This window comes from Acanthochromis polyacanthus, chromosome 20, assembly GCF_021347895.1.
Source record: "Acanthochromis polyacanthus isolate Apoly-LR-REF ecotype Palm Island chromosome 20, KAUST_Apoly_ChrSc, whole genome shotgun sequence".
NCBI classification, from domain to species: Eukaryota; Metazoa; Chordata; class Actinopteri; family Pomacentridae; genus Acanthochromis; species Acanthochromis polyacanthus.
This window is the reverse complement of record NC_067132.1, coordinates 23,281,763-23,307,578: the sequence shown is the minus strand read 5'-3', so window position 1 is coordinate 23,307,578 and position 25,816 is coordinate 23,281,763. Positions and strand designations below refer to the sequence as shown.

The following is a 25,816-nucleotide window of genomic DNA, read 5'->3' as shown; positions in this document are numbered from 1 at the left end:
CTATTTTTATTGCAGAAGTAAACTCTCACCTGAAAATTGTAGAAAAATGTATTATAAGAGAAGATTAGGTGCTGTTTTTTTTGCAAAAGGGGGTTCTACAAAGTATTAACATCAGAGGTGCTAAGAATTGTGGCACACAGGATTTGATGTAAAAGAATTACACATGTGGACAAAATTGTTGGTACCCCTCAGTTAAAGAAGGAAAAACCCACAATTCTCACTGAAATCACTTGAAACTCACAAAAGTAACAATAAATAAAAATTTATTGAAAATTAAATAATCAAAAACAGCCATTACTTTTGAATTGTTGATTAACATAATTATTTAAAAAAACAAACTAATGAAACAGGGCTGGACAAAAATGATGGTACCTCTATAAAAGACTGAAAACTATTTGACCAGAGTGACATGATTAACTCAGGTGTGTCATTTAATTGACATCACAGGTGTTTCCAAACTCATAATCAGTCAGTCTGCCTATTTAAAGGGAGACAAGTAGTCACCCTGCTGTTTGGTGAAAAGGTGTGTACCACACTGAACATGGACAACAGAAAGCGAAGGAGAGAATTGTCCCAGGACATCCGAAAAAAAATGATAGACAAACATCTTAAAGGTAAAGGCTATAAGACCATCTCTAAACAGCTTGAAGTTCCTGTGACAACAGTGGCTCATATTATTCAGAAGTTCAAGACCCACGGGACAGTAGCCAACCTCCCTGGACGTGGCCGCAAGAGGAAAATTGATGACAAATTGAAGAGACGGATCGTTGGAATTGTATCCAAAGAGCCCAGAGCAACCTCCAAAGAAATTAAAGGTGAACTCCAAGGCCAAGGTACATCAGTGTCAGATCGCACCATTCGTCGTCGTTTGAGCCAAAGTGGACTTCATGGGAGACGACCAAGGAGGACACCACTGCTGAAAAAAACTCATAAAAAAGCCAGACTGGAATTTGCAAAAATGCATGTTGACAAGCCACAAAGCTTCTGGGAGAATGTCCTTTGGACAGATGAGACTAAACTGGAGCTTTTTGGCAAGGCACATCAACTCTATGTTCATAGACTCAAAAACCAAGCATACGAAGAAAAGAACACTGTCCCTACGGTGAAACATGGAGGAGGCTCAGTAATGTTTTGGGGCTGCTTTGCTGCATCTGGCACAGGGTGTCTTGAAAGTGTGCAAGGTACGATGAAATCTGAAGACTATCAAGGCATTCTGGAGAGAAATGTGCTGCCTAGTGTCAGAAAGCTTGGTCTCAGTCGCAGGTCATGGGTCTTCCAACAGGACAACGATCCAAAACACACAGCCAAAAACACCCAAGAATGGCTGAGAGAAAAGCGTTGGACTATTCTAAAGTGGCCTTCTATGAGCCCAGATCTGAATCCCATTGAACATATGTGGAAGGAGCTGAAACATGCCATTTGGAGAAGACACCCATCAAACCTGAGACAACTGGAGCTGTTTGCTCATGAGGAGTGGGCCAAAATACCTGTTGACAGCTGCAGAACGCTCATTGACAAATACAGAAATCGTTTAATTGCAGTGATTGCCTCAAAAGGTTGTGCAACAAAATATTAAGTTATGGGTACCATCATTTTTGTCCAGCCCTATTTCATTAGTTTGTTTTTTTAAATAATTATGTTAATCAACAATTCAAAAGTGATGGCTGATTTTGATGATTTAATTTTCAATAAATTTTTATTTATTGTTACTTTTGTGAGTTTCAAGTGATTTCAGTGAGAATTGTGGGTTTTTCCTTCTTTAACTGAGGGGTACCAACAATTTTGTCCACGTGTGTATTTCTTAGTGACTAAATGCACTTGAATTAAAGGTTGGATTTTCCTCTTTTTCATTGTGGTTCTATATTATTAAGGAAAAAAATGAATTTATTAGAATATAAAGAACCCATGGGGTGCCAATAATTATGAAGGGCGCTGTATATAATCACTTTAGATATTTTTAGGATTTGTTTGGAAGATTTTTACTCATTTTTTTAAACATTTACAATAATTTTCTTGCCACATTTGGGGGATTTTTTTTAAAAATAAAACTTTTAAGGGAATATTTTAAGGAATTACTGGAATTGTCTTCCTGAATTTTTTGCACATTTTTTTCAGAAATTTGGGGAATTTTTTGGTGAATTTTTGGATTTTTTTCAGACGAGGAAACTATATTTTTTGGTGTTCGTAAAATGAGGAAAACAGGAGGGTTAAGACATTTTAGCAGCTGCTGAGGTGCAAAAATGAAAGCAGATTGGCAGGATACACAAGCTCCACTGTTCATGGTTTGCTTTTATTACCTTCATTGGTCTCTTCAGTGCTTCTTGGATGTCCACACGTTTACGCATGATGGTCTGGTCCAGTTTGCGCTCAAACGCCAGCAGGTCCATGTAGGCCTGAGACTCCGGCACCAGCTCACGGATCTGCTCAGAGAGAACACAATCTTTCATTAAAATCTTCTTTTTTTTTTTTTTTAAATCAGATGTTTCACACCCTGAATTAAGAAGTTGGATTTTCCTCACATATCTGAATATCGCTAAAGGGCTTAAGCAGATAAGCTGGTGCTGGTAGGGGGTCCACTGTCTTGTTTCAAGGACATTTTAGCACTTTGCATCTACTTTGCTGTAATTTTCCAATGGAGCAGCTGTACGGTGAGAAAAAATACATCTTATTTTGTCAAAAATATTTATTTTGCAAGGAGATTTATTTGATTATCTTAACCCTCTGAAACCAAAAGTCCACCAGCAGGTTTGAAAGGCAAACAAAATGCCAAAATGATGCCATTTATCCAAGTCAGAATCTATAAAAATGGAAACAATCATCATATCGTCAACTTATTTTTTAACTACTCATCTGTGACGAGCTTTTTTATTCAAAAACTTGACCAAACTTCAGCTTTAAATCTTGATACTTCATCAGAATTACTTTATTCTGCATTTATGTGACGTGATTGAGGAGTTCATGTCTTGTCATCCCATAAAAAAGGCAATTACGTAAAAATAACTTCTTTTTCTCCACTTAATCTTCTTTCTCAGCTGCTGCATTGTGTAGTGAGGAAGTGTTTCGATGCTTTACTTGAGTGAAAGTACTAATACCACGCTGTAAAAATACTCCATTACAAGTAAAAGTCCTTCATTGAAAAGCATTAAAAAAATAGTCAGGAAACTTACTGATGCATGAAGCAGCATTTTACAGTTCAGTTTTAAGGTGTTTTTAAAGTTATTTTATGTTTGCTAATGCTTCTCTCAATTGGCAGAGTGATACTTTGGTTTGTAAAAAGACGAAAATGGTCAGAAATGGCATTACAGTTATCCAAGGTAACACTAACGCACCGAACCTCAAAGTTATTAACAGTTAATTAAAATGTTTGGAAGGATTTAAAAGGAAAGCCAGCAAGAATAAAAATTAAAAAAAATCACATTTGAGAAGCTGAAATCACGCATTATAGAACATTTTGCATGAAAAATAACTGATTAGCAAATATTTATTAGCCCTATTTTAGATTTCTTATTTTATTTCAGTAATGTATCATACTTCTGTCTTATTTTTTCAGTTTTAGGGATTGTATTCTGTATGTTTCTGAGCATTATCTAGCATAAGAAATCTCTTCAGGATTAATACAGTTATTGTATCTTATCATATCTTATCTAATTTCGAGCTCTACTTGTATTTGCTGAGCGCTTTTAACGTCATATCTTAATGCTGTAAAGTATCTAAATCTGTCAGATACATATAGTAGTGTAAGAAGTACAGTATTCCCCAGTGAAATGAAAATAAAATACTCTAAATACAACTAGCTTCAAGCGCCAAATCCCCAGGGACCACTTTTACATCCGTTTACCTGATTATTTAAAACTTTGGCCAGATTTAAAATTCATATCCGACACTTTAGCATGACATATTTGACAGAAAATAAGGAAAAGCATATGAGCTCCTCTTTAACACGGTGGTCTGCTTCATCCTCGGGACGCTGGGGGATCAGAATGAGATGCAGACGGTGCAGCCAACCAGCCAGGACTCACACATTACCATACCGATGAAAGTCCTCAGAGCAAGGCTGCTGCTGCTTACCAAGCTGTGCACACACACACTCCTCCAGTTCACTCCCTCCCTCTTCTTCACTCTTTCATGTTCCTGTCTAAAAAGGCTGCCTTCATTGTTCCCTCTCATTCCTCCCCTATCTCCATCTCGCCGCCTTTCGCCGGGCCGAGCTGACGGAGGACTGTGGCAGACATTCCCTGTCCCTGACTCATTATTATGGAGTGGCGCCCCGGCCGTGCCTGCTGCTATCAGTCTGTCTAGGTTGTGTTTGGGGGATAAGACCTGAGCCTTCGCAGCCTCCAGACCTCCACAGCTTCAGCGTGAAAGCCCTCTGTGTGCCGGCCAGGACGTGGTGAGGCGATGGCGTGGCACAGGGCCGAGAACTGAGACCACGGGGTCCAAAAATCGCAACCTCAGTCGGCTCTGACTCACCTGTGGCAGCGTGGTGATTCTGCTGCTTCTACTTGTGTCTCTGCTCGCATCCCGCCGCCTATTCCAATTTAAATCAATGAGCCTGCTTCCAAACAACACAGTGAACCCCGTTTAACAAAAAATAAAGCCCTAAAACCTCCTGATCGCTCCCCTCATCCTCCTTCCTCTTCACATTTGGAGACAACGAATAATCATCCGGCCCTCTGCGCCTTCCAAGAACCCCAGACATCAAAAAACCGACCGGGATTTCTCTCGCCTCTGCACGCAAAAAACACACCACACGGGAGAAAACAGAGCAACAAAGGTAAAAATATGCAGCCTCACCCTTTGCGGAAGAATCTTGTCTGCCATTTTCCTTCTCTTAGCACTAGAGAGAGGGAGAGAAAGACAGAGAGAAAGAGGAAAAAGAGAGCATGTTACTATGGTGACTGATAGCGTAGCACCCAGGCCATCTGCTAAAATGCTGGGCCATATCCAGCACCCCAGCGTCCCAGCTGTGTGTGTGTGTGTGTATGTGTGTCTGAGTGTGTGTGTGTGGATATGTGCGCGTTTGTGCTCTGGTGTTTGTGTGTTTCCTGAAATGCAGCGGTCCACCTGGAGAGAGCGAGAGCCTCTAACAGCCAACAAAGTGTCACATCACGCATCTCTTGCCTGACATGTATTCACTGCACTCATGCACACACAAACACACACACACACATAAACACACACACACCCCGCAGAATCGCTGAGGCCGTTTCGGCTGCAGGACTCGGATGTGCGTTCGGGAGCTTTTAGGAGTGCAGAGTCTTGAGGATGTGTGTTGGTTTGATTTACTGCTGTGTGACATTTGTTTACCATTTTATTTCAATCTCATACTTACCCAGGAGGGACTCGGAACAATAAGAAAATCTGTGCCAAGGTGGCGGCGCCTTTTCTCAGAACTTTCTTTCCAGGTGACGCTGATTAGAAAAACAACACTACAGCTTCCTCCTCTAGTCAGATCTCCTTAAATATTTCATTCTCATCCTCATTTGTGGACACCTGGGATATGTGCAGCACCCATGTACCGGATATTCATGCAAGGTGTCGGCGCCTGCAGGAGGACACCGCCTGAAAACAACTAGATGGCACTACACTGCAAAAAGAGCAATAAAAAAAAAGGTCACTTCATTCAGGATGATTATTTTTCTTACAAAAGATGAAGAATCCTGCCTTGTGGGTGTTGCATCCTAAGAGCGATCAGCTGTGGTTCTGTTTTAGGGTATTAAACTGAGCTAATTTCTGGACATCTGAAGACTTTTTAAATAATTTAGACGGTGAAATAGCTAAATAGCATGTTGGAAAGCATCCTGATTCTTGATTAAAGTTACACGAGAAGATGGATCTCACTCTCAGTCTGGGAAGACTAGAAACGGGAGCACAGTTCTCCACTTTACAGAGCATCAAAAGGTCACTAATTCACTCATTATGTCTCATTTGTTTTAATTTGCATGAAATTGAATGGAAGAATGACACTGTTTGACCTGAACGTCACCTCTTCTGTACAGTCTAATATCTTAAACTCCCTCCATCGCTTTATTCCTGTAGGATTTACTGTCTATGCGACCCCATTAATCTTCACCTATGTGTATTTTTTTACCTCCAGTTTGCACTTCTGGTTAGATGTCAAACCGCATTTGCAGTGTTGACTCTGATCTCTCTAATCCCTCTCCATCATCCTGGCTGTAGCTTGATATTTATTTTAGTGGTATTGATCTTCTCATCTAACTCTGCGCAAGAAAGCAGCTGGGCATATTTCCCAAAATGTCTAACAGCGTCTTTAAATGTTAGATATTCATCCACGGTGGCCTGATTTCTTAGCTATTTGCTCATCGTGATTCTCTATTTGATATCAGGGGGTACATTTTCGGTGTGGGTCATTTTTTACACTATGATATCGGCATATGTTGTGAATTCTTTTACATTTTAGAAAGACACGCTAAGATAATAAAAAGGGAATGTGTGGTTTTGGTTAATCTAACTAATTAAATACCTAGAAAATTAAACTAAAAGCTGAATAACAACATCAAACAACCACAGCTTTTACATTTAGAGGTAATAAGGTGCAATATTTTGGGGCTTTTTGTACATTTCAATAGAGCTACTGCATATTTTGTGCTATTGCTGAAGGAAAATTTCTTCTATTGCAGAAATTAGGAGGCGTTTTTGCAGTGTAGATTAAATTTTCAGTCACAGAGCACTGCAACGGTCTGTGAAGCAGTATGTTACATCAGCATGCCAAATACTGAAACAAGCCTGCTGCAAGGAGAATTGAAGGATCCAGGAGTGCATTGAAAAGGAAAAACACAAACAATCCGCCATTTTACACTCTCTTAAAATGGTCTAAGACCGGAGTCTAATTTATTATTCTGCTCTAGCTGCACAAAACTGTCCCCATCATGCCATGCTCCAGCCCAAAGCATGCACCACTACTACGTCTTAGGAGTCAGCTCCTACGGCCTGCTCGTGTGTTCGGCCGGGAAAAAAACAACTCATTCAGGGAGTGCTGGGCTCAGGTGAAAAGGCTAAATAGGCCAGAGTCATCAAAGGAAAGAAAACGGACATGCAGCAGAATAAACTCCTACTTTGATCCGAGCGTGGGATCTGATTGGGGCTCTCTCATGTCCATCTGCCTCGCCGGCATCTCATTGGCTCCCGGGAATCCGACTGGCTTCCTAAGATATTGGTGAGGATTCGAAGGTTGTCCGATTAGAGTCGCGGCGAGACACACACTCAGTGGCAGCAAGTCAGAAGAGGAGGAGGAGGAGGAGGAGTGGGGGAAACACCTGGTGGTTCTGACTTGTTTGTGTGTCTGTGCGTGTTGGATGTGTGTTAAGTTCAAGGGTCTGTTAGTAGGTGCAAACTCTGAAACTCAGACAAGGGCAGGCACTGGGACGGACGTGGAACTGTCCATGCATGTGCGGCAGAGGAGGACCCGGGAGGCGTCCTGCTCGTCTTGAGGGACACGCTCATTCAACAAAGTCTCTCAGTGAACCAAAACAATCATGCTTCACACACGGAGACAGACAACACACTGATAATGGACACGCTGAACTTGTGGAACCGCGGGGGGGGGGGCAGACAAGCAGACTTCACCTCTTTGGTTCAGCTCAGGATGATTCTGCGGTGCGTTTGTGGTAGCAATGAGAATCTGGTGCAGATGAAGAACACACCATGCAAACAAAAGCCTTTTCTGAACATTTCCAGTGCTACAAAAAAAAAAAACGTGCTCTTGACCAGAAAATTTCGGCTTCGGTCAACACCGTGGTCTGGCACCGTTTTATTACCGCCTAAACCTTGCGACGTTCCTAAGCAACCTGAAGTGTCCAAGGTAACCATGTGTTATGAGCGGCGAGGAAAGTTTTTAGGTTGTACTTCAAGGGCAAAGACCAAAATTAATAGCAAAAAACAAGGTTCAGAGGTTCATGAGTAGTGTGGTACTCAGGGGAAATAAAAGACAAAATTGAAAAAAAAAAATAATAAAGAAAAAACAAGCGGGATGTGGATGAAGCTGCTTTCTTAGGAACAAAGAAGCGAAGCATTCGGCTTTAAATCTTGTTGTTTCTGACTGCCAGCGGTTAAAATTCTCCCGGGGTGTGGTGTGAGGTGCAACACTTTGAAATTGATTTGAACGTGTCATTCGGAGGAGGTACCGCTGGTGTTCTATTACTCTGTAAGGAGCTGAAAAACTACACGAGGAAGGTTGTTTGGACTCCATGATACCACACTGACGAGACGGCTGCCAGCTTTGAGGCAATCTTCAAAGCAGTGGTGACCAATTAATTTTGTTTTTTTATACATCACAGTTTGGGCAACTTCACTGTGTTACAACATATTATATTATGATGAATGTTTGTTGCGAGGAAACTCCCAGATTCGGTGACGCGATCAAAGGAGAGCTAAGGAAATGTTTCACCCTCGACAGCACGGTGACGGCAGCCATAATTAATTAATTGTTTGGCACAAAAAGCCATCAGAAACATAGGCTGTGTAAAAAAATGCAGTGAGATAAGCTAGTCGGGGTTTTCCGCATGATATCAGCAGCTGCTTTTAGTTCCCTTTAAGCACATTTGAGATAAACCCCAAAGATAAAAGCCTCTACATTCAAATCTGGGTAATAGTTTTTCAACTCTCCCTACAAGAAATTTAATTTAATTTGAACCAGAAAAGATCTCTTCTCTTCTTGTGTGTTTGTTCTTTTTTCCATTCATTCACTTGGCAGATACATTCATCCAAATTACAGCTTTGCCTAACAATTATTTTCATTTCTTTTCTTTAATAATCTGTTAATTGTTTTGCCTGTAAAATGACAGGAAATACATACATGCCAACAGACCAAGGTGACATCTTCAAATGTTGTTTTGACTGAATATGTTCAAGGTAAAGCATCAAACTTTCACATTCTGGAAGCTAGAATTGGCAATTATTTAACATTTTTACCTTTTCAGTCATTGATTAAAACCCTAAGAACTCATCTCTGCTTATTAAAGTTACATATTTAGAAGCTTTTTTTCCATGGAAACGATCCCTTTCTACATTAAAACGGCTTCGATGTAACTCCTTTATGCCAAACAATCACTAGCTGTAATATTGGAGTAGCTCCACTGCACTGATTCTGAAGAAGAACGATGATACAGAAAGCCTGCAAGTTAACAGGATTCTTTCTTTAGATTTGTTATATATAAAACCCTGACTGTCTGAATTTGTGTTTTTTAGACTTTTAGCCACACGCTGCGCTGTAAAAATGTGAATCCTCGGCCATTACTGCTTTTTTTTGCTCATGATGCGTCTTCCAGCATTTAAAAAACACCATATGGACGCGCTAACAAGGGAAAAAACTTGATGTTCACCAGAGGGGTTTTTGAAAATGTTGTTAAATGAATATATTTTCCAAGTGGTCTCCTGTGCCTGCATCCCTTCCAACCACCTGCCTTTATGTGCAGGACATAAATGCATTGCTTCCCTATTATGCGTCTCCACAAAATTAAAACAAATTAGCAGCAGGTGAATGTACTTTCTGGGGCACAGGGTTGAGTATTTATACCGTTTTATGCTAAGCAAACCAGAAGTGAACGCTATTTTTAGCAGCAGCTTTGCGTAGGATGGCGTTAGTGCTGCAGAGCGAGTGTAGCCGGGACCATAAGGTCTCAATGACACCACAAACACAGGTGGCCGGCCCTCATCTGGCAGCAGCGTGGGGCCTGAGCTGGATGGAGGAGCTGCACTGCCAGAGGACGAGGCAGGCTCTCACAAAAGCAGCAGAAAGAGACAAAGACACCTGGACAGGTCACCCTGGACCATCGATCAGAGCCTCCGCAGCCAGACGGGCTGCTCTGGGGGTTGAGGCCCCGACGCAGGACAACATTTCCCTTGACCTGTTCGACAAGCCCGCTTAATTGTAAGTGGATCAATCGTGCTGCAGATAGTGAGAGAATGAAACAGAGAGGTCCACTGAGTGTCATATTGATTGCTTTTCTAATGACCAAACCCGTCTCACACACTCGTCTCCTCATAGACATCCAGCTAAAGCGTGTGTGTGTGTGTGTGCCTGATGTTCAGATGTTTTGTAGATGGCAGTCGGATAGCTCCCAGTACGCAGTGTAACAATAAGCCAAAGCAAGCACTCGAGTCTGAAGGTCTGCAGACAGCTGTGTGGACGCCACATATATATATATATATATATATATACATACGTGAAGGTAGAAATGAGACTCTGAAGACTCGTAAAGGTCAAACAGAGAGCAGACACTCAGGCATGGCGGTGGCTGGGGTGGTAAGAGTGGAGGTACAAAGCAGTGAGCGAGGCAAAGATGCATAAAGCGGAGCAGTGGGAGAGGGAGGCAATGTGCAGGCTTCAAAGGTGGACACGTAAACTGAAATGGGAGCTGAAAAAAGACGCACAAAGGTCATGGTTTCACTTTTCCATCGGTGGTATTTTTGAGATCTGATTTGGAAGACTTTAAGAAATCATGGAATTACAAAGTACTGATGCTACGGTCACTGTGGAAACCCACAAAAGAGGGGAAATGTGCAACAGATTCAGTCTTTAACATCCAACCAACAGTCCAACATGAAAAGGTATTTAATTTAAACTGAATTTAAAGAGAAAAGCAGCAAATCTTAAAATCTGAGAAGCTAGAACCAGTTAAGTATTTTTCATTAGCCACACTCGTAGCGTAGCTCTATAGCAGTGGTAATTAGTCCCTAATTACTCTCGACTGAGTACACGTCAACAGCCTTTAAATCCTTAATTTGCAGAAAAAAACATGGCTCATTACTATACTTAATGCAAGTCAGATATTTAGTTTATTATTTTATTACTTCTAGCTTGTTTTGGCTGATTCATTTGTTTTTCTTCATTAAAAACTGTAATTATTGTTGCCTTTTAATATTTTTACTGTCTTTCTTGTCCAAGTTAAGAGTTTCTTTGCCTGCATCTTTCATTGTCTTACCTCGCTGTAATGTAATGCGGTCTGAAGCCTCAGTGTCCTCGGAGTTTAAATAAAGGTTGAATCAATTAAATGTTTCTGTCTCCATCATCGGGTACGAATTTTGCCCAACACCCATAAAACTGATGTCTTTATTCCCATCAGCCCTCATTAGAGCTAATTAGCAAAGTCCGCCACATTAAACTAAAACTGTGAACTCGCTAAACATAAAACCTGCTCACCCTCAGCATGTTAGTGCGATTATGGATTTTATTACGTGATAAATCCTGTAAGTGACTGATGATTCATTTTCTAAAAAATCTGACTATAGTAAATTAATTTGATGTCCACTGACTAATTATTTATTTCAGAACTATTGTACGTGATCTGCATCATATTAGTTAAGACCATGTAAGATTTTTTGACACTTGTGCTGGTGTGATATCAACACGAACATCTGAAGTACGTTGAACCTTTCATTGGTTTTTTATAACCATAGCTAGAAGTAGAGAGAATTCTACATATTTAAAATATTTTACTACTTACATTTTAATTTCTTTCTATACTTGTTTCCTGTCTGCTCTGTGTAAACAGCTGGCGGTTCAGCCAAAAAAAAAAATCACAGAATTTTTGTCATTTCACAGTAGGTTGCACCTGAGTGACTCGTGGCTTATTTATTGCAGCGAGGAGTGTAGAATTTTTAGTTTTTCACAGATTCTGGTTAAATCAAACACTTTATTTTTGGCAAATTTTTAATTGAGACATGTAAAATTTATGTAAGATGTATTTGAGTTTACCAACAGAACTGTATGTCAGAGATGAGTAGTTCAAGAACTGTCAGAACTCTGACATTTTTTTACAGTTTCTTGCACTTTTTGTAAAAGATTATTTTTAGTTTTTAGTTTAATATGTGAGATTTGGTTAAGTTCTGCAATGGAATAGTGCAACACAGAGAAATAAGTTAAAAATCTGACAATTCTCTCTCATTTAACCCTCCTGTTGTCCTCATTTACAGGCACCAAAAAAATCAGCAAAAAATAAATAAATTAAAAAATCATTCACATTTGGAAAGAAAATTCTTGCAAATATTTTCAATAAATGAGTAAAAATCTTTTTAAAAGTCCTAAAAATATCTAAAATAATTACAGATATATCAGTAAAACTTGTCATATTTTCTTTAAGAACATTCACTAAAAAATCAACCAAAATCCAGAGACATTCACTGGATTTTGGTTGATTTTTTTATGAATGTTTTTAAAGAAACATTTTTAACATTTCTTTTTTTCCACCAAAAAATGTTCAAAGATTTCCCAAAAATGTTGAAAATGTGGACATCAGAAGTTTCACTGTGAAAATATATATATTTTTCCCACATTTTCAAACTTTAAAATGTGTCAATTTTGACCCGCAGGACAACATGAGGGTTAAGTTTGTAGCTTGGAAAAAAAAGGTGTTGTTTTAGCTACTGTTTTGTTAAATAAAATGCTTTGTAAACTAGTAGGTTTTAGGGTTCAGAGGTTTCATGTTTTAAGTCAAAAAATGTCTAAAAGGCAAAACAGACGTGGTTCCATCTTTCTCTTCTCTTAAAATTTAATTTTTGTCAGGACCAGTACCCGGCAGTTTTTACTCACATTTCACTGCCATGTCCATATGAGCAAAATCCAATTGTTGGTTCATCCAGATTAAGTTAAAAGTTCAACCACAGCCTTTGTTGTCTAGTTGTCACAGATCACACAGAAGCAGTCTCACAGAGGAAACACTCAGCAAGCCATGCAGTGTTGTGGAAGGAGCTGCGGGTCGACTGGGTTCAGACTCACTTCCTGGCTCGGTTCTGGACGGCCTGCTGCTGCTGCTGCTGCTGTTGCTGCTGCTGCTGCTGCTGCTGGACCTGCTGGGAGGGGGCGGGCCTCTTACGACTGGGCTCCATCACCGGGGAGGGCAGGCCGGGCCGCACCGCCGGGCTCCCTCCGTACGGTGGGCCGGGGGGGCCCATGGGAGCTCCCTGGTGGGGCATCCTCGCTCCAGACGGCATACCAGGACGCTGGGAGGAGAGCGGAAAAGAGAGAGGTCATAAAAACATTCTCCACTGTGTTTTCTGATTAATTATAACCACAAATTGCGGTTTCTAAAAATACGACAAAGTAAGATCAATTGCAACTTTTGTGCTTTTTTCCTCCTGGTGGATTGAAGGTGGGGAGTTTTTTTTTTTTGTAAACACACCTATCTACTCTGACAAAATCATGAATTAGAGCTTCAACAAAGAGCTTCTAATCCAGACGCCACAGACTTGACCTATTAAAACACAAACAGCGAGTTCACAGTGCTACATATTTTGCCTGTCTCCCGTCTTTGGCAACCTCTGGCAACCTTTCAGCAATCAAACAACAGCAGCTTTGCGCAATTTGGTGACGTCAATTTACACGATTTCTGTTTGGAAATGTTTCCATCCCGGGCCACAGTCATGAAGATAAAACTGCTCTGTGAAGCTTTAAAAGGGAGGAAGGGATTTTTGGTTTGTCAGATAGTGACATGAAACATGCAGCGTGTCATTCGGGCCCCTTTTTGTGGTGTGAAAATAATGTGACACCAGAGCCTTGTCCTGTTTAAAGACACTAACTCTAATTTCCACAAAATGCCAGAAACAAAAGCGGCCGCACCGACAACAATCGCAAACGTCTTGTGTTCCTTCTCGCTCTCTTTGTCTTCTCTAAACAAGAATCATGTTTGGCAGCTGAAAAATAGACTAAATGGAGATTTTTCACAACGTGTAAACTCTGCCACATGCACAGTCAAACACACACCTCGGAAACAATGCAAACAGTGTCAGAGCCCGTAGTCCCACACTGCCGTCCTGACGCCTGGGAACAACTGGAGAACTCTCACCTGTGCTTGTCACTCCCATGGCAACAGCTGCCTCCCGCCTCGGTTTATTATCCGGAGCTGAGCAGGGGTTTGAGCGAAAGAAAGGAAACGTCTGACTGCTGTCTGTGGAGGAGCCCACCAGAACACTTCCACTGAGAATAACCAGTCCTCTAATTAAAATTAAATTACTTTAACCGATCCGTGGAGAAGAACAGAAGAAGGATTCAGATATTACAGCGTAAAACACATACGGGCTGCCTTCAAACTCTTTATTATTAATGCTACCGAGACACTGATGTATCAGCAACATTTTAACGGTTTAATTAAAAGCAGATGATTTTATTTTATAACGCGTCGGCACAGATGAAGTGGGCAGCTGTACCAAAACCATCAGAGACACCAAGGAGATCATTTCTGTCTGATTTGATGCATCGATTCTTTATTCTGCGCCTCTACTGTTAAATCTAAACTGAAACGCTCCCTGAAGAGCTCTGCATCAAAACTTTGTCACTAAAAAAGAAGTTACAGTATTTTTTTCTATTTCAATCACTGTATTTTCTGCTTACATTAAATGTAATAACATTCCTGTGACCCTAACCCTCAAGCAGCAGCACTGTCAAGGCCACTACAGCTGTCCCTCCTTCATGTGAGTGCATATATTTATCCACTATTTAGCCCCTGTAAAACTTATATGATGGAAGGAAAATGTGTGTCTGCAGCCACTCCCCTTCTTCATTCATTCATTCACTGATCTCTTTGTAATGGAGGCAATAGTTTACTAAATAGCGACCAATAATCCAGATTTATCTGCTTAGCTGACCATCTGGAAAATGTGACGTTGCATTGTGGGATTGTACGTAGAAAGTGGCTTACATGCTGTGGTCACCACTTTGTCTGCTTCCTTTATGACTAAAAATGAACTTTATCTAGACTTTGTGATAACTCACGATGTATTTTACACATCATAGAGGAGTAAAGCTTCAGTGTTCCGCCCGCGGGACGCTTTGAGATCAGCATAAGCATTTACTTAAATGTATGAAGCTGCAAACGCAATTATACAAACACTATACGCTGATGGAAAGCTTAGATTCTCATGAATCCGCCGGTATAAACCACTTTCAGATGTGATTACCACAGCGGGTAATATAAACACATTTGTCCGACAAACAACCAATATCCATCCATCCGTTCTCTATACACGGCTTCAACGTACACAGCGCGACTCACATTTCCGGGTTCATTATTACACACAGATGAAAATATTCCACAAAAAACGGCCATAATCCAACCTTGAACATCCAGACGACACAAACCAGTAAACTATTTTGTCCAAAACATGTCTTGAAGACGGTATATAATCCACGAATAGGTCGTTTTCAAGGAAATGCACCTCGCGATGCGCGTCCAATATTCTCTGTATTTCTCGTCATATTTTTATTTACAAATAAAATATTAGCGATTTTTTGTACTGAAAACGGCTGGAACTGACTGCAGCTTATAGGGCTACCTGGAATAATTCAATACCCCACTCATCTCTGGTTGACGGTATACTCACATGAAGCATTGTTTTTACAATAACTTCACATTAAATCAAATTATAATCAGCTAACTCAGGAAATCTAGTTAGAAAGTGAAATATTTGTCGTATTTTCTTGTGATTTCATTGCATGGAAGCTTAGTCTGCAATCTCTTTGTCTAGATATTAGTACGTCTGCTGGGTTCAGATTTTATTTTAATGTTTTACTGTTTGAATAAAACTCTAACACCTGTTGGGCTGCCAGCTATCTGTAAAGATTGGCCAGAATCATATTATTTACTAGAGCCACTAACTGCCAAGACAAAATCATCAGATTTTCATCTTTGCAGCTTGAATTTCCTTCAAGAACATAACCAAATCCAAGCTTAAAATCCTGTCATATTCTATACTAACCAGATTCTGTTGAAGTTTTGCTGCTGCTCCAACGACTTGGACCGCTTTGCTTCTTTACATTAGCTCTGCCCCAAAACACTGATTAATTTCAGCTTCTTGCTAAATATTTACTACTTTGACTTGGCATGTAATCCAGGCTGAGTGGGTCTATTTGTTTATTTTTTAAGCATGATTGTCTCGTTTCCTGTTTCTGTCCTTAAAGTGTTCCTCAAATCTGTGGTCAACATTTGCTGTTTCGAAATAAACTAAACCTGACTTAAAGAGCGGTAACAGCTGTCAATATGTCCAACAAAATGTGACGGAGTTAGACGTATAAATTAGAATAAAACGGAAATAAAGAAAGAGAGTGCAAACATTTTAAATATGAGCCTCACAGAGTGCATATTTAGGATGTTTTTATGTAAAGCACATCGAGTTTCCCTGTAATTGAATGTGCTTTATAAATAAAGCTGCCTTGCCTTGAGTAAAGCTATTTGCAATGTGAGCACAAATTGATCTACAAATATGAAAATCCTTGCCACATTTTTAAATACACCGTATGTGTATTCTCCTGCACCTTTCCATTATTCAGAAAAGCATATATGACGTTACTTGTTAATCGTCTTCTTCATTATTGGGACATTTTGAGCACATTTTTGTTTGCTTTAATTACATTTCCATTTGAGTGCAACTAAGATTATTCTAACCTACAACATCTGCAGTCTTCCTATTGCAGCTACGTACATCTGAATGTTGTTGTTTAAGGTGTGCAGAGTCGTGAAAGCCCAGATTTGTACCCATCAAGCCTGCAAAACCAAAGAAAAGGTCTCGGCACAGAAACTGCGGCTCCATTTGTTAAGAGAATGCTGGAGAAAGAGGACAGCTGAAGGATACAGATCAGGGCTTTCAGAACCTCACGTATGCTCGCATTTTTCCAGCATTTGTCACCTCCGATTACTGCACATACATGCACACATCTGAAGCGATCTTTAGACCGTCCGCAGACACGCCGAAAACAAACAAAGAGGAAATAAACAGCAGGGAGGGCACAATAAAGAAAACTAGATATTAAATCCAGCCAAAACAGAAAAGAGCCTGCATTCAAAGGGGAGGTTTAATAAGTCAGAACAGATTACGGCAGCGTACGACGGGTAAAGACTGACGTATTATGTGCCCTTTGAAATGGGCCGAGCAGAGATCCTGTGATAAGCAGCCCGAGCAGACGCTGCTGTCACTCTGGCCGAGGGGGATGGGATGCAGGGGGTCACTGCAACTGAGACGGGTCTCCAAACAGGAGAGGATAAAACAGCATATGGTCGGGGGGCCTCCTGCTCCAATGTTGTCACCTTGCGCAGTCTTAAGAGACCTCCTTTTTCTACTTCCCATAAGCCGGACACCAAAACAGGCCAGACTTCCAGCAGACACACCGCAAAAACTCAAAATCTTACCAAGCTTGTCTGTCTTATTTTTAGTCATAATGTCTCATCCCACTTGATTCAAGATAAATTTACTTAACAAGTGACATTGTAGCAAGTTAGAAGGACTTGTTTTAAGACGATGCATCTTAAATTGAGTCCATCTTGAAATTATCTTGTTTTGAGTTGTATTTTACAAGAAAACTCAAAAGAAGCTTAATCCTCGTGCCGTCCTGCGGGTCAAATTGACCCGTTTTAAAGTTTGAAAATTTGGGAAAAAAATATTTTCACAGTGAAACTTCTGATGTCCACGTTTTCAACATTTTTGGGAAATCTTTGAACATTTCTGGGTGTAAAAAAGAAATGTTAAAAATGTTTCTTAAAAACATTCACAAAAAAATCAAACAAAATCCAGCGCTGATTCTTGATTTTTTTGTGAATGTTTTTAAGAAAATATTTAAAGCTTTACTGATATATATGTAATCACTTTAGATATTTTTAAGGATTTTTTGGGGGGAAGATTTTTACTAATTTCTTGAAAAATATTTACAGGCATTTTCTTGCCAAGTTTGGGGAATTTTTTAAAAATAAAACTTTTAAGGGAAACTTTAAAGGAATTATTGGAATTTTCTTCCTGAAGGTTTTGCAAATTTTCAGAAATTTGTGGAATTTTTTGCAGATTTTTTTTAGATTTTTTCAGACAAAGAAACTATATTTTTGGTGCTTGTAAATGAAGACAACAGGAGGGTTAATACACACGTGGACAAAATTGTTGGTACCCCTCAGTTAAAGAAGGAAAAACCCACAATTCTCACTGAAATCACTTGAAACTCGCAAAAGTAACAATAAATAAAAATTTATTGAAAATTAAATAATCAAAAACAGCCATCACTTTTGAATTGTTGATTAACATAATTATTTAAAAAAACAAACTAATGAAACAGGCCTGGACAAAAATGATGGTACCTCTATAAAAGATTGAAAACTATTTGACCAGAGTGACATGATTAACTCAGGTGTGTCATTTAATTGACATCACAGGTGTTTCCAAACTCATAATCAGTCAGTCTGCCTATTTAAAGGGAGACAAGTAGTCACCCTGCTGTTTGGTGAAAAGGTGTGTACCACACTGAACATGGACAACAGAAAGCGAAGGAGAGAATTGTCCCAGGACATCCGAAAAAAAATGATAGACAAACATCTTAAAGGTAAAGGCTATAAGACCATCTCTAAACAGCTTGAAGTTCCTGTGACAACAGTGGCTCATATTATTCAGAAGTTCAAGACCCACGGGACAGTAGCCAACCTCCCTGGACGTGGCCGCAAGAGGAAAATTGATGACAAATTGAAGAGACAGATCGTTGGAATTGTATCCAAAGAGCCCAGAGCAACCTCCAAAGAAATTAAAGGTGAACTCCAAGGCCAAGGTACATCAGTGTCAGATCGCACCATTCGTCGTTGTTTGAGCCAAAGTGGACTTCATGGGAGACGACCAAGGAGGACACCACTGCTGAAAAAAACTCATAAAAAAGCGAGACTGGAATTTGCAAAAATGCATGTTGACAAGCCACAAAGCTTCTGGGAGAATGTCCTTTGGACAGATGAGACCAAACTGGAGCTTTTTGGTAAGGCACATCAACTCTATGTTCATAGACTCAAAAACCAAGCATACGAAGAAAAGAACACTGTCCCTACGGTGAAACATGGAGGAGGCTCAGTAATGTTTTGGGGCTGCTTTGCTGCATCTGGCACAGGGTGTCTTGAAAGTGTGCAAGGTACGATGAAATCTGAAGACTATCAAGGCATTCTGGAGAGAAATGTGCTGCCTAGTGTCAGAAAGCTTGGTCTCAGTCGCAGGTCATGGGTCTTCCAACAGGACAACGATCCAAAACACACAGCCAAAAACACCCAAGAATGGCTGAGAGAAAAGCGTTGGACTATTCTAAAGTGGCCTTCTATGAGCCCAGATCTGAATCCCATTGAACATATGTGGAAGGAGCTGAAACATGCCATTTGGAGAAGACACCCATCAAACCTGAGACAACTGGAGCTGTTTGCTCATGAGGAGTGGGCCAAAACACCTGTTGACAGCTGCAGAACGCTCATTGACAAATACAGAAATGGTTTAATTGCAGTGATTGCCTCAAAAGGTTGTGCAACAAAATATTAAGTTATGGGTACCATCATTTTTGTCCAGGCCTGTTTCATTAGTTTGTTTTTTTAAATAATTATGTTAATCAACAATTCAAAAGTGATGGCTGATTTTGATTATTTAATTTTCAATAAATTTTTATTTATTGTTACTTTTGTGAGTTTCAAATGATTTCAGTGAGAATTGTGGGTTTTTCCTTCTTTAACTGAGGGGTACCAACAATTTTGTCCACGTGTGTACATCTCAAATTAAGAGGTTACATGAAAGCAAAAATCTATTTTTGACTGAAAAACTACTATTTTTTTTTTAGCATATCTGGCTTATTTTAAGACACCAAAGCTTGACAATCCTGGTAAAATAAAGCCTAAAATAAGTTTTCCCAGCTTATTTGAAGATCTCAATAATCTAAATATCACATCTTATTTCAATAAATCTTACCAAGGCATTTTTCACTTGTTCTATTGGCAGATTTTTTCACTTATTTCAAAGTAAAAGTTCCTTGAAATACATTCCTTTTCTTATTTTGAGAGGAGCATTTTTTCCAGTGCAGACCCACCCAGACAGAGACACACCACCACCACCACCGCTGCTGCTGCTGCTGCTACAACCGTCTGTCTGGAGAACCCGAGCCTTCCCGATAACGGATACAGAAAACCATAGCTGGATAATGTAAATCCACACACACAATGAGCGCTACTCTATAATCTGACCTGCTGAACTGACTCCAACACTCTGCCCGGAGCTCTGCCAGCCAGCCAGCCAGCCAGCCAGCAATCGAATCTGCCATGTGGATGGATATCTGAGAAGTGTGCTGGCATCTCTGGGAAGGCTGGAGGGATTTGAAGAGGCCAAACTTAACCCACACTGTACTAAACATATGAATCTGTGGGTTGTTACAAGGATGGTCCCTTAAAGGCTTCGATTGGAGCCCTGAAATCTATTTAAAAAAAAAAGCTGAGGATGAGGTTCCTTCAGTGGGATGCGACTGGTTTCATAAGATATTCAGTTCACTATGACAAAATCAATCCTCGCTTCTTTTATTATGCTGCTAAATGCTCTGCTCGGGATGTGACAGTGAACAATGTACCTCATGAATTCGGCTCATTCGGGAAACAATTAGAGAGCATTACCGTCCAAATCGGCAATCTTGTTTGAATATTACTTCCAGATTTTAATCACACGCTTGTAATTATGGAAATCATTACTAACAGTGATTTAGAATGAGGATCGGTCGGTGGAAACTCACAAATCAAGGTTTTGTCTAATAAAGCTTCAAAAAAACAACATTAATTTGAATATTCTGATTTAGCGGACGTAATAGTTACAGATGAAGTGATTAGGTGAGTCATTAATTATTTGATTAGTTGATAGTTTCTCTCATTTCTCAAGCAAAAACATCCGTCATGCTCTTGTGCCACCTTCTAAATATGTAATTTTGATAGACGGAGATGAGTTTTAAGGGGTTTCATCCATGACCAAGGAAGGACTTAAAGCAAAATGACAAAAAAAATACTGTTTCTAGCTTCTCAATAGTAAGAATTTGTTCTTTTTCTTTGTAGTTGTTCCATTTATTCACGTGTCAGACACATACATGCCAAAGCAGGGCTGCATTGCTTTCATTGTTTTTCAGTAAGTCGATTCACCATAAACAGTGAAAAACGTCAGATCAAGGTGACGTCTTTAAAACTTTTGTTTGGTCTGATTCAAATGTAATTAGAGAAAATCATCATTTTTCACATTTGAGAAGCTAGAAATTACTTTTTATCACATTTGTGCTTGAAGTCATTGCACAGATATTGATTAAACACACAAAAACTCATCTCTAGGTGTCAAAATTACATATTTAGAAGGCTTTTCTCCATGACAATAATCACTTCCTGCCTTCAAATGGTTTTAATGTCACTCTACACTGATGTTCCCTCACATCTACCTCCACCCATCCCTCCACCAACTCAAGCACACCAGCTCACCTACAACTCTGCTTCAACGCTGTACTACTGTGCACTACACGACGGCAAGTTGTAACATTGGAGTAATGTAGCCGCACTTATTTGGACTGGAAGCTGATTCTGAAAGTGAAATAAAGAACGCTCCACCCTGCAAGTTGACAGCATTGGTTCTTGAGGTTTATGTTACGTATTAAACCTCAGAAGTCTGAATCCATGTTTGTAAGACGTCGATTGCTAATTTCACTCATAATATGTCCTCTAGGATGCAAAAAAAGACAAATTAGACACGTTAACAAGGTGAGAAACTTGTTTTCCATAAAACTGTATCTTTAAATAATTAATAATTTTGTCAATAAAATCGCAAAAAAAATTGTGACAAAAGGCTAAAAACCAAGGTGATCCCTTCAAATCTTAATTTTCATTGACTATAACCCAAACGTATTCAGAGAAAAGCATTGAAACCGCACGTATACAGATGGCATTTTTGCTTTGAAAAGTATGATCTCTTTTTTGACTAACTGATTAATCAATAATAAGGGAGAAGGGGGAGAAAGCTTTCACTGTAAACTCACCATCTCTGATTATTTTCCTATTTCTAAGGATGCCTTAATTGTTCAGTGACATTGTAGTATCTGTTCATGTAACATCCCTGGATGCACATCAATCTTAAGGACGGTTTTATGCTGTATTAAACAGCATTGTATATGAATGCTGCATTAATGCGATGATGTACCCTTATTTATGAGGTATTTAATTAGCTGGATTAGTCAAAACAGGCATGCCTGTCTGGTTGTTTTATGCATCAACAGCCTCTCAATTAATTTTCTAGAAAGTGTGTCCTGATATATATTAGTAAGGCAAAATAAAATGCCACTGTTGTTGAGGCTTTTGTTAATTTTGCTGGTAAATCTGGATTAATTAACTGGATTAATTAATCCAAATTGTGCAGATGTCATGAACCTTTATCGGTATCTAACCATACTGACGGCTTTATGTGGTGAGATTTTGAGATATTAGTCGCAAATTGTACTAAACTGTGCTAAAGAATGTTATAAAAATTAACAAAAACAGCTTTTTAAAAAACAATGTCCCCAATATTTCATGTAACACACCGTGAACAGCTTTCAATTTTAATGAAAAGTGAACGTGGCAAGGTCTGTGGATGTTCCAGAGTAACCGAGGCTTTGTGTTTGCAAAGTCAAGTGGCCGCTGAATTTAGTTTTTGATTTAACTTTTCAATGCTGTGGCACCACTGGCAAAACTTCATCCCAGATTACACAGTACAGTTTCTAGTGTGACTTTTTAAAGAAGCGATTGAGGTGTGAGAAAAAGGATGAAGTTTACATTCATTCTCTCCACGCAGACACACTCTGAATTCACAGACGACAAAACTACAGTGTGTCATATTGTGTTTTGACTTATCGGACTTTCCCACGCAGAGCGCTCGAAGGCTTTTCCCTCCACCTCGGCCCTCGCTGACCTCCACACATACGAGCCGGAGAAGTAACACAGCAGGGGGAGGTGAGGCGGATAATGAGAGAGACGGAAGAAGAGACCTCAGCCCACCCATCGGTCCCGGGTGCTGCTGGGAGGCTGGAACACGACGACCTTGAGTAGCCACAACTATGATTGCGTTCGCCGTATTTATACATGTTTTATGTATGTAAACACATCTGTGCATGCCCGCTTTTGTGCTTCGAAAAAGCTCGCTTTGCTCTGTTCGCCCACGGGGGGAAAAAGGAAACGTCATCGCTCGCCACAAGCGAACACACTGCGCCAAATCATCCCCATATCCCATAGTATAAATATTTCTCCGTTCTGCAGTATACATGCCGAGGAACGTGCCGCAACTATTGCAACGAGACTTTTCCAGCCTAAAAATGTGGGGGAGAGAAGGAGGAATGAGGAGGGAGAGAGGGGAGAGGCAGGCATGAGAGAAAATAAGCAGAGGGAAATATTTGGCTTGGAGCAGCCAGAGCCTCATCAAGGTTAATTGGTCTGTTGAGAGGACACACTCATCTGGCTCATCAATCACCTGGTCCATTGTTTCCGAAAGTCTGTCTCTGTGCGCAGGGCGTCAGCACCGAAGCCCCTGTAATGACCGATCCTGTCAAAGAGACAATACCTCATCTTGTTTCAGTGTATAAATCCAGCCGGTGTCACTACGGCCGACATCAGCCCTGATTAAAATGGAGTTAAATCTAAAACCAGAACTCTGTCAAACAAGTTCTGGGACTTTCAGGCATAAAAGGATTAGACAAACACATACTGTCAAGTCTACTTGACCTTCTCGGTGTACTTGAGGGTTTGGAAGAGATGCCAAGTTTCAGGATCAGTGCAAAGGTAAAATTAAGTTCAGCAGACGATGGAAACCGCAGCATCTACAGAAGGACAAGGGTATTTATGATCGGAATTAGGCCATTACTATTTTCCAATTAATTGTTTGGAAAGACAACCAAAATTTCCATGCAGCATATCAATCCAAAGTAATGTTTTCAAGGTTCCTACAGACTCTTGGTCGTCTGTGATTGCGCCACAATCTAAAGAGAAAGCTCACAGAAATTATTTCCACTGATGTATGCAAAAGCGCCGGCTGTTTTTACAGGCACTTTTTGTATTCAGCTATCCAATACTTCCTCTCCAGACCATTTGTGGTATTCTTTCCTCTGTTAATGTGTAGAAGCCCAATGCACCAACTGCATATCAACCAATCCAACATGTTCAGCAATCCCAAAGTTGCTGTACTTGTTGTAGAAGTACTGGTGACTATTTGGGTAAAATAATTACCCTCTAAATTTAATGCAGACCCTCATCCCTGTTGTGGAAACACACTCAGTTCCACCAAAGGTTCCTATGGGAAGGTTGTTGTGGTAGAAAAGACACTAAAGCAACACAGCATCAACTTTGAGAAGCCAAAAAAAAAAGTGAAGTTCAGGCAATTTTGCTTACTGATTATGCAAACTATTTCTAAAATCTAATAGCCTTTACTTCTGTTAATCATTTCAGCTCTTTCCAATCCAGGAATCGGACCGTACATGGCATCACAAGCTGACTGGAAGGAGTCGCCAGTTGATTTTTAGGGTAAAAAATAATCAAGACAAAACCCTACTATACAAAATTCTGATTCTTTTCTGAACATTCCTCCAAATTTTGTGTTTTCCTTATAAAATACTGTGTACTTTTACTCATCCAGGTCTATAAGCTATTAAAATTAGCATCCTAGCACCGACCTCAGACAGCCGTGTTACTGGTTCAACTCAGGCCTTGACTATACTCCCTTGTGGACGCACACAAACAGCTGCAAACATCAGTTATTATGATATTACTTTCTAGTCTCATTGGGTCCAGTTGAAGAACATTGCTCCAAACGTGCACCATTTATCTATTCTGCACATGAACGCTAATGTTACTGTAGCAGCTACGAGGACGGTCTGCGCTCGTGATTCCACGTAGACTCTAGCGGACTCTAGCAGTTGACAAAGTTCACGTCATTGGTCCATAACGGTCACTCGTTTATTCATACAATAACTAATTAAAATAGTAACGATATGAAATGCAGTTTTCAGTTGAACAAATATAAACCACAAAGCCTTTTTCAGGGTCTCAGCAGTGACGTCAGTTTCAGTATGTGTGTAAATGTGAACTTCAGTTCAGCTTAACCAGGAAACTGAAACCAAAATGTGGCTGCAGAATTAAATTTAAGAGAGTAGAAGGTAGATTTATGATATTGTCTGTGCCAGATAAGCTGCATTATTTTAAAAATAAAAAGTAATAAATAAAAAGTTCCAGCTCCATTGATATTTGCAGAAAAAAACCCTCAAGACGTACATGTTTTTCATGACTTTTGTTAGCTCTTAATGGACCTAAATTTCAGCATTTTATATTAATTTTAGATTAACTTTGACTTTATAACTTGTTACCTTATTATTCATTATTTTAATATTTTATATTATTTATTCTCTTTCATAAATTGCACTTATTTCTTTTGCTGCCTCACTTACATTTTCAGCAATCTGGACAAAACTCGGGTTGTTTTAAAGGTGCCATATTAGCCAGCTTGATTTAATTTGGTCTCTTGCCCTTCATTGCTCTACTGCGGATTCTTTAAGAAAAAATACTGAGAAAATATTACAGCTGAACTACTAGTGAACTAGTGAACACTGTAGCAATTGGGAAATTGTTCAATTAGTGACTGATCGTTCTGCTTGGTTTACAAGTAAAACAGTTTGTAAAAAAATCTCTATACATTCTGTAATTCCAGTGACCTCAGTTTGAATATGTTTGCTATAGAACTGAACATCTGTTGGGGTTTCATGTGTTTTCTTTCTTTCTTTCTTTTATTTTGGACAAACAAAACAAGACATTTAAGGGTTTTGCGCTGAGCTTTGAGAGGTTATGATAGTTTTTTTTAAATGCACCGACTGAACGATAAATCAGAAAACAGCTGGCACGTGAAGCGATAGTAAATACAAGTCTTAACTGCAGCACTAAAATATTTAACAGAGCGTAGACACAGCATGAGAGTCAGGCTTTGTTCTAAAGGGTCACCGGCATACAAAGGTTGGGAAACACTGCCAGGAATTACATGTTTATTTACACACTTGAGTCAA

General features: G+C 39.8%; 1 protein-coding gene across 5 annotated transcripts in view; it reads right to left on the bottom strand.

The window, feature by feature from the left end:
* The window catches only part of smarcd3b (SWI/SNF related, matrix associated, actin dependent regulator of chromatin, subfamily d, member 3b), a 61,656-nt gene that overhangs the window by 18,069 nt on the left and 17,771 nt on the right, over window positions 1-25,816 (bottom strand). For 3 of the 5 annotated variants that reach the window (XM_051940484.1, XM_051940482.1, XM_051940483.1), the window contains exons 2-5: window positions 12,737-12,960; window positions 7,077-7,166; window positions 4,795-4,837; window positions 2,298-2,420 (exon numbers count right to left, since the gene is read on the bottom strand). In XM_051940484.1, coding sequence (XP_051796444.1) covers window positions 2,298-2,420; window positions 4,795-4,837; window positions 7,077-7,166; window positions 12,737-12,960 — 480 coding nt within the window. The remainder of the gene's footprint in view (window positions 1-2,297; window positions 2,421-4,794; window positions 4,838-7,076; window positions 7,167-12,736; window positions 12,961-25,816) is intronic. The other 2 variants (XM_051940485.1, XM_051940486.1) reach the window with 1 other exon arrangement.